At 47.3% G+C, this 9,556-nt stretch overlaps 1 protein-coding gene across 7 annotated transcripts in view; it reads left to right on the top strand.

The window, feature by feature from the left end:
- NWD1 (NACHT and WD repeat domain containing 1) overlaps positions 1–9,556 on the top strand; it is an 85,264-nt gene that overhangs the window by 29,069 nt on the left and 46,639 nt on the right. For all 7 annotated transcript variants that reach the window (XM_032268664.1, XM_032268663.1, XM_032268665.1 and 4 more), the window contains 2 exons: positions 4,758–4,961; positions 7,737–7,896. In XM_032268664.1, coding sequence (XP_032124555.1) covers positions 4,758–4,961; positions 7,737–7,896 — 364 coding nt within the window. The remainder of the gene's footprint in view (positions 1–4,757; positions 4,962–7,736; positions 7,897–9,556) is intronic.

Here is a 9,556-nt window from a genome sequence, read left to right as displayed (position 1 = left end):
ATCCATCCATCCACCCACCCACCATCTCTATCTTCCATCATCCGTCCATCTACCCATCATCTCTATCTTCCTTCCATCCATCTACCCACCCATCATCTCTATCTTCCATCCATCCATCCACCCATCATCTCTATCTTCCTTCCATCCATCTATCTGTCCATCCATCCACCCATCTCTAACTTCCATCCATCCATCTATCCATCCATCCACCCATCATCTCTATCTTCTATCCATCCATCCATCCATCCATCATCTCTGTCTTCCATCCATCCATCCATCTAGCCACCCATCATCTCTATCTTCCATCCATCTATCCATCCATCCATCTACCCATCATCTTTATCTTCCATCCATCCATCCACCCATTATCTCGATCTTCCTTCCATCCATTATCTCTATCATCCATTTATCCATCCGTCTATCCATCCACTCTATTCTTTCTTCCACCCATCATCTCTATCTTCCATCCATCAATTCATCCATTCATCTACCCATCAACTCTGTTTTCCATCCATCCATCCACCCATCATCTCTATCTTCCATCATCCATCCATCTACCCATCATCTCTATCTTCCATCATCCATCCATCTATCTTCCTTCCATCCATCATCTCTATTTTTCATCCATCCATCCACCCATCATCTCTACCTTCCTTGCATTCATCATCTCTATCTTCAGTCATCCATTCATCTACCCATCCATCATATCTATCTATATCATGTCTATCTCTATATATTTCTCTATGTCCCATCAATAAATAAGTATCATCTCTATCTCTGTCTAGCTGTTACCTCTAGTAATCTATCATTGTATCTCTCTAACATCTATCTCGACCTATCTAACTCTATATTTATCCCATAGCTACAAATACACCATTTTAATCTATCCACCTATTTAAATTATCATCTCTCTCTCTATCCATCTATTCATTTGTAATCAATCAATCTCTGTATCTATCTCTCTATTGCTCATCTATATTGATCCCGTCTATCTTTACTATCTCTCGAGCACTCTCTCTCTCTCTTATTTATTTATTTTTTTTGAGACAGAGTCTCACTCTCTGTTACCCAGGCTAGAGTTCAGTGACTCGATCACAGCTCACCACAGTCTTGGCTTCTTGGGCTCAAGCGATCCTCTTATCTCAGCCCCCTCTGAATAGCTGAGACCACAGGTGCACACCACCACGCCTAGTTATCTATTTACTCTTCTTTTTTTTTCTTTGAGACGAGTCTCGCTCTGTTGCCTAGGCTGCAGCCTCCTGGGTTCAAGTGGTTCTCATGTTGGAGCCTCCCAAGTAGGTGGGATTATAGGCGTGCACCATATGCCTGGCTAATTTTTTATTTTTAGTGGAGACAGAGTTTTGCCATGTTGGCCAGGCTGGTCTCAAACTCCTGGCCTCAAGTAATCTACCCACCTTGGCCTCCCAAAGTGCTAGGATAACGGAAATAAGCCATCACACCCAGCCTTATTTATTTATTTAATTATTTATTTAGTAGAGACAGGGTTTCACTATGTTGCCCAGGCTGGTCGCAAACTCCTGGGCTCAAGCAATCCTCCCAGGGCCTCCAAAAGTGCTGAGATTATAGACATGAGCCACCATGCCTGACCTGTAATCTGTCTCTGTTGGCTCTTGAACAACCTGGAGGTTAGGGGAACCAAATATCTCCCAACATAGCTCAAAACTGATGCATAACTTTTGACTCCCCCAAAACTTAACTGCTAATAGCCTGCTGTTGACCAGAAGCCTTACCAGTAACATAAATGGTTGATGAATGTGTCTTTCATGTTTTATGTATTACAGACTCTATTCCTACATAAAGCAAGATAGAGAAAAGAAAATGATAGTAGGAAAATCATAAAGGGGACTGGGGCACAGTGGCCCATGCTTGTAATTCCAGCTATTTGGGAGGCTGAATATAAGAATTGCTTGAACCCAAGAGGCAGAGGTTGCAGTGAGCTGAGATCATGCCATTGCACTCGAACCTGGGCAACAGAGCGAGACTCTGTCTCAAAAAAAGAAAAAATAAGGAAGAAAAACACATTTACTACTCATGAAGTGGAAGTGGATCATCACAAAGGCCTTCATCCTTCTCACCTTCATGTTGAGTAGGCAGAGGAGGAGAAGGAGAGGGGGCCTTGGTCTTGCTGTCTCAGAGACAGCCCAGGTGAAAGAAAATTCACATATAAGTGGATTCGTGCAGTTCAAACCTGTGTTATTCAGGGGTCAACTATATACCTATCTGCCCATCTGTATCTATTTATTTATAATCTGTTTATCTTTGTTTATCTCCATGTCTATTGTTCTATCTCTTATTTATATCTATCTCTCTATAATCTATCTTATATCCATCCATCCTTTGAACCTTCCATCCAACCATGCATCCATCATCTCTATCTTTCATCCGTCTATCCATCATATTGATCATATTGATCTTTCATCCATTCTCTCTAAATTCCATCTATCCTTCCATCCTGTCTATCTATAATCTACATGCCTATCTGCACATCTGTCTGTCTATCTGTCATGCTACCAGCATCTAGCGTGTGGGGGCTTGGGTGGAGGGTGCTACACATCCTACAACAGGGGTCCCCAACCCAACCCCCAGTACCAGTACCAGTCCATGGCCTATTAGGAACCAGGCTGCACAGCAGGAGGTGAGCAGGGGGCAAGCAGGTGCATCTTCATCTATCTGTAGCCACTCCTCGCCGCTCCTCATCGCTCCCTTTACCGCCTGAGCTCCACCTCCTGTCAGGTCAGCAGCGTCATTCGATTCTCATAGGAGCTCAAATCCTATTGGGAACTGTGCATATGAGTAATCTGGGTTGCTCAGGACTTATGAGAATCTGAGCCTGATGACTTGTCACTCTCTCCCATCACCTCCAGATGGGACCATCTAGTTGCAGGAAAACAAGCCCAAGGCTCCCACTAATTCTACATGATTGGGAGTTGTATAATTATTTCTATATATATTACAATGTAATAAAAAATATACAATAAAGGTAATGCACTTGATCATCCCAAAACCATCATCCCCACCACAGTCCATGGAAAAAAAATTGTCTTCCAAGCAACCGATCCTGGTTCCAGAAAGATTGGAGACTGCTGTTCTACAACACAGCAGTGTTGTAGGACTGTCCCCACCCTAAAAAAATGATCTGACCCCAAACATCAACAGCGCAAGCCCAATAAACTCTGTACTCAGGCATGCCCTGTGCCCTCTGGGAGCCTCACTTCCTGCCCTGCACAGAGGGGCTGATTGGGAGAAGCATCCATCCCCCAAGGCTGCTGGAAGCCTCAATGAGGTCATGCTCGCTGGAATAAGAGCCCAGAATAAGGGAAACTTGTGCATTATCTTCTTAGCCCTCAACAGTTTTGCTTTTGGCAGATGAGGAAATTGAGGCAAAGAGGAGGTACATTACTTGCCAAGGTCTCTCATCCAGGATCAAATGCAAGCCTGGGTGACCATGTACAGCCCTGTTTTGCAATTCAGGCTAGGCGGGTCCCGTGGGGGTGCCAAGTGAGGTGCCTGCCCTGGGGTTCGCATTGCTTAGAAGGCGTCTTCAGGGATGAGGATGGCCTCTCAACCCAGTGGTTCTCCCATGACCACGGGCACATCTTCTGGGTTCTCTCTGATACCATATTATAGAGCCATTTGCAGGCCAAGTGTAGTGGCTCACGCCTGTAATCCTAACACTTTGAGAGGCTGAGGCGGGCAGATCACCTGAGGTCAGGAGTTGGACAGCAGCCTGGCCAACACAGGGAGACCCCATCTCTACAAAAAATGCAAAAATTAGTCAGGCGTGTGGTGCACACCTGTAGTCCCAGCTACTCGGGAGGCTGAGGCAGGAGAATCGCCTGAACCTAGGAGGCAGAGGTTGCAGTGAGCCAAGATAGTATAACAACCACAACAACAACAAAATGAAAATGTTTTCAAAGAGTACAGTGTCGGGTATCCCATCGTAACTACAAGCCATGAAAACCATGGAACGCTTGCAAGGCGGTTCATGCAACCCAGAAACTGAATCTTAAATTGTATTAATTTTTAGCTAGTTTAACCTTATTTTTATTCATTTGTTAATTTATTTATGTATTTATTTTAGAGACGGGGTCTCACTCTTTTGCCCAGGCTGGAGTGCAGTGGTGCAATCACAGCTTACTGCAGCCTCAACCTCCTGGGCTCAAGCGATGCTCCCACCTCAGCCTCCCGAGTAGCAGGGACTACAGGCGTGTGCTCCCATGGCCCAGCTAATTTTTAAATTTTTTGTAGAGATGGGGTCTCCCTGTGTTGTCTAGGCTGGTCTTGAACTCTGGCCTCAAGCGACCCTCCTGCCTCAGCCTCCCAAAGTGCAGGGATTACAGGCATGAGCCACCAAGCCCATCCCACTTATCCTAATTAAAGACACACCTTGGTGGGCCAGGCTAGGGTGGGGTGGGTGCAGTTGGCTTCTGCATCATTTTCCTTGAGTTACCTCGTCCTTCCCTCGCTACGCTGTCTGTCTCAGACTGCTTTGAGGTTGAGGAGCGGGCGTTTTGTGGTTCTGTAGGTGTGCGTGTGGAGGAAAAGATCGGAAAAGGTCTTCCTTGGTGGGTACTGCCCTGACCCGGCCTGGGCCCTTGTGGGCGCTGTCCAAATGCTGATCCCAGGTGATGCTCTGCACGCCGCGCAGGTGGCCGTAACCCTCCCTCTCTTGGTTTCTGCAACCTCCAAATGCAGAATACCAGAGATGTGCCTCAAAGCCCCACCCCTCCTCCCAGGCACGGTCTCTCGGAGGCAGAGCTGAAGGATGTCCTGTCCTTGGATGACGAGGTCCTGCAGGCTGTGTACCGGGACTGGACCCCGCCCAGCAAGGAACTGCTGCGATTCCCACCCCTGCTGTGGGTGCGGCTTCGTCGGGATCTGGGATACTGCTTGGCTCGGCGGCCCGTGGATGGCTCCACCCTCCTGGCCATTGCCCACAGGTAGGTCCAGGCAGAAGTGGCAGCAACACTGCCTGGGTAGGACCTCGAGAATGAGAACTCGCTGGTGGGGGGGTCTTCTCAGAACCAGATCCTTCACTCCACATTCCCAGGGAATCAAGTCCAATTCGAACACTGGCACAATTCACTTATTTTTAAAATTGAGTTGAGGCTGGACGCAGTGGCTCACGCCTATAATCCCAGCATTTTGGGGGTCCAGGGCGGGAGGATTGCTGGAGGCCAGGAGTTGGAGGCCAGCCTGGGCAATATAGTGGGGCCCCCATCTCTACAAAAAATGTAAGAAAATTAGGTAGGTATGATGGTACACACTTGTGGTCCCAGCTACTTGGGAGGCTGAGGTGGGAGGATCACTTGAGCCCCAGGAGTTTGAGGCTACAGTGAACCATGATTGCATCACTGCACTCCAGCCTAGGTCACAGAGTGAGATCTTGTTTCAAACTAAACAAAACAAAAATAGGTGAAGTTCACATGATGTAAAATGCATCACATTATTTTATTTTATTTTGATTTTCTTTTTTTTTTGAGACAGGGTCTCACCCAGGCTGGAGTACAGTGGTGTCATCTCGGCTCACTGCAGCCTCAAACTCCTGGGCTCAAGTGACCCTCCCACCTCAGCCTCCAGAGTAGCTGGGACTACAGGCATGCACCACCATGCCTGGCTAATTAAAAAAAATTTTTTTAGAGATGGGGTCTCACCACATCGCCCAGGCGGGGTCTCAAAATCCTGGGCTCAAGAGGCATACCCACCTTGGTCTCCCAAAGTGCTGGGATTACAGGTATGAGCCACCATGCCTGGCCAATTCACCACATTTTATTTTATTATTTTTTTGAGATGGAATCTTGCTCTGTCACTCAGGTTGGAGTGCAGTGGTGTAATCTCAGCTCACTGCACCCTCCGTCTCCTGGGTTCAAGTGATTCTCCTGCCTCAGGCTCCTGAGTAGCTGGGATTACAGGCATGAACCACTGAGCCTGGCTAATTTTTGTATTTTTAGTAGAGACGGGGTTTCACCATATTGGCCAGACTGGTCTTGAACTCCTTACCTCAGGTGATCTGCCTGCCTCGGCCTCCAAAAGTGCTGGGGTTACAGGTGTGAGCCACTGCACCTAGCCAGAATTCATCATTTTAAAGTGGACGATTAAGTGGTATTTTAGTACACTCACAATGTTGCACCCTCACCTCTGCCTAGTTCTAGAACATTTCCATCCCCCCAAAAGGAGAGCCTGTCCCCATCAGCAGTTACTCCGCACTCCCCTCCCCCAGCCCCTGGCAGCCACTAATCTGCTCCCTGTCTCTATGGATTTGGCTGTTCTGGACATTTCAGATCAATGGAATTACACACCGTGTGGCCTTTCGTGTCTGGCTTCTTTCACTCAGCATCATGTTTTCGAAGTTCATCCACATCGTAGCAGGGATCAGTGCTTCGTTCCTTTTCGTGGCCACATAACATTTCATTGTATGGATGGACTCTTGCGTTGCTTCCATGTTTTTGCTGTTGTGAACATGCATGTGTAAGTTTTTTGTTTGAACACCTTCCTTCTTATTCTTCCTTCCTTCCTTCCTCCCTCCCTCCTCCCCCTCTTTCTTTCTTGCCTGCTTGCTTTCTCTCTCTTTCTTTCTTTTCTCCCTCCCTCCCGCCCTTCCTCCCTCCTTTTCTTCCTCTCTTTCTTTCTTTCTTTTTCTCTTTCTTTCCTTCCTTCCTTCATTTCTTCCTTCCTCCCTTCCTTTTTTCTCTCTCTCTCTCTCCCTCTCCCTCCCTCCCTCCCTCCTCCTCCCTCCCTTTCTCTTTTTCTTTCTTTCTTTCTTTCTTCTTTTCTCTCTCTTTCTCTCTTCCTCTCTTTCTCTCTTTCTCTTTCTTTCTTTCTTTCTTTCTCTCTTTCTTTCTTTCTCTTTCTTTTCTTTCTTTTTCTCTTTCTTTCCTTCCTTCCTTCCTTCCTTCCTTCCTTCCTTCCTTCCTTCCTTCCTTCCTTCCTTCCTTCTTTCTCTCTCTCTCTCTCCCTCCTCCTCCCTCCCTTTCTCTCTCTTTTTCTTTCTTTCTTTCTTTCTTTCTTCTTTTCTCTCTCTCTCTTTCTTTCTTTCGTCTCTCTCTCTCTCTCTCTCTCTCTTTCTTTCTTTCGTCTCTCTCTCTCTCTCTCTTCCTTCCTTCCTCCTTTTCTTTTCTTTTTTTTTTTTGGAGTCTATCTCTGTCACCCAGGCTGGAGTGCAGTGTCACAATCTGGGCTTACTGCAACCTCCACCTGGGAGGAGTGATTCTCTTGCTTCAACCTCCTGAGTAGCTGGGATTACAGGTGCCCACCACCATGCCAGGCTAATTTTTGTTTTTGTTTTTTTTTAGTAGAGACAGGGTTTCACCATGTTGGCCAGGCTGGTCTTGAACTCCTGATCTCAGGTGCTCTGCCTGTCTCAGCTTCCCAAAGTACTGGGATTACAGGTATGAGCCACTGCGCCCAGCCTGAACACCTGTTTATTTGATTCTTCTGGGTATATACCCAGGAGTGGATCCGCTGGGTCATGTGGTAAGTTATTTTATGTTAAAATTTTGGAGGAGCCCAAAGGTTCCTCTTTGAAGGTAAATTTATGTAAGGAAAAAGAAAACATGGACCAATTTAGAGATCGATGTTACATATCAAATAGCACAGGTGGTCCACAGGTTGGTTTAAGATGGCTTGGCATTTGGGAACTGCCTCCAGGAAGTCAGGCAGCCACCTTTGAGCTCGATGGGTCTCCAGGTCCATCAGCCGGTATACCCTCTCTGTAGACAGCTGGTCCAGGTTGTCCGTGAGCGCTACCTGTCGGGGTCTGAGAGAGCCGAGAGGCACGGAGTCCTGGCCGACTTCTTCTTAGGGACCTGGAGCCAGGGTACCAAGAAGCTCATCACTCTGCCACTTGTGGGGAAACCCCTCAACTTGGACCGAAAGGTGAGGTACCTGGGACCCCCGCTCCCCACCTGTAACCTCCACCCTGCTGGCATGGCTCACCTCCTCCCTTCCCCTTTTTCCACTCAAAACATCCTGCTGACCTCCTCCTCCTTTCCCACAGAGGGGAAGATGTCCCTTCCACCCCAATTTTTTTTTTTTTTTGAGACAGAGTCTTGCTGTGTTGACCAGGCTGGAGTGCTGTGTCATGATCTCAGCTCACTGCAACTTCCGTCTCCCGGGTTCAAGCCATTCTCCTGCCTCAGCCTCCCCAGTAGCTGGGACCACAAGCATGCGTCACAACGCCCAGCTAATTTTTGTATTTTTAGTAGAGACAGGGTTTCATCATGTTGGCCAGGCTGGTCTCGAACTTCTGGCCTCAAGCCCAGTGATCCACCCTCCTCAGCATCCCAAAGGGCTGGGACTACAGGTGTGAGCCACCTCGCCTTGCCCAGGCTCTTCTACCCCAATTTGGAGGTGGGGAGGAGCTGATGATGAGGTGGATGTAACCCCTCACACCAACTTTGCAAAGGGGAAAAATCATATCTGGAAGCATATTAGAATTTCCCCCAAACTCATGGCATCTCAGAGGATTTTTTCCCCCAAATTTCCACAATTTTTAATTCACAAAATTAAAAAAAAATTAACAAAAGTATTTTTTTGAGACAAGGTCTTTCTCTCTGTCTGTTGTCCAAGCTGGAGTGCAGAGGCAACACTATGGCTCACTGTAGCCTTGACCTCCTAGGCTCAAGCCATCCTCCCACCTCAGCCTTCTGATTAGCTGGGACCACAGGTGCATGTCACCACACCCGGCTACTTTTTATTTTTTGTGGAGATAAGATTTCACCATGTTGCCAAGGCTGATTTCAAACTCCTGGGCTCAAACAATCCTTCCATCTTGGCCTCCCAAAGTTCTGGGATTACAGGCATGAGCCACCAAGACCAGCTGACAAAATCCAAAATATTGAATACATTTTTTTGGTCTAATTCTGTTACACCTGGTCAGTTCTTATCATCTTCAACAAAGTTTACTAAAGCTAAGGTTTACTTTCATTCCAAACCATTATACACCTCTGCCCTCAATTTAACTCATTTTTTTTGGTGTAATTTTTATTTTTTGAGATGGATCCTCACTCTGTTTCCCAGGCTGGAGTGCAATGGCATGATCTTGGCTCACTGTAACCTCTGCCTTCTGGCTTCAAGCAATTATCCCATCTCAGCCTCGGAGTAGCTGGGATTACGGGCATGCACTAGCACTCCCGGTTAAGTAAATTTCAGGGGTATAAGTGCAGTTTATTAGATGGATGTATTGATACATGGATGCATAATAAACCTGACAATTTAAACATGCTACCCTCTGACTCTTCATGAGGCATGAGTTTTACCCATCTGCCCGTCCACCAATCCACCCATCCATCCATCCATTCATCCACCCACCCACCCATCCACCCATCTATCCACCCATCCACCCACCCATCCACCCACCCACCCATCCACCCATTTATCCACCCACCCACCCACCCACCCACCCATCCACCCATCTATCCATCCATTCACCCATCCATCATCCATCAATCCACCCACCCATCCACCCTTCTATCCACCCATCCACCCAGCGATCCATCCACTCACCCATCCATCTATCCATCCACCCATCTACCCA

This window comes from Sapajus apella, unplaced genomic scaffold, assembly GCF_009761245.1.
Source record: "Sapajus apella isolate SASKATOON/1434 unplaced genomic scaffold, GSC_monkey_1.0 scaffold185, whole genome shotgun sequence".
Classification (NCBI taxonomy): Eukaryota; Metazoa; Chordata; class Mammalia; order Primates; family Cebidae; genus Sapajus; species Sapajus apella.
Note: the sequence above shows the minus strand (reverse complement) of the source record. Positions and strands in the feature narration are given on the sequence as shown.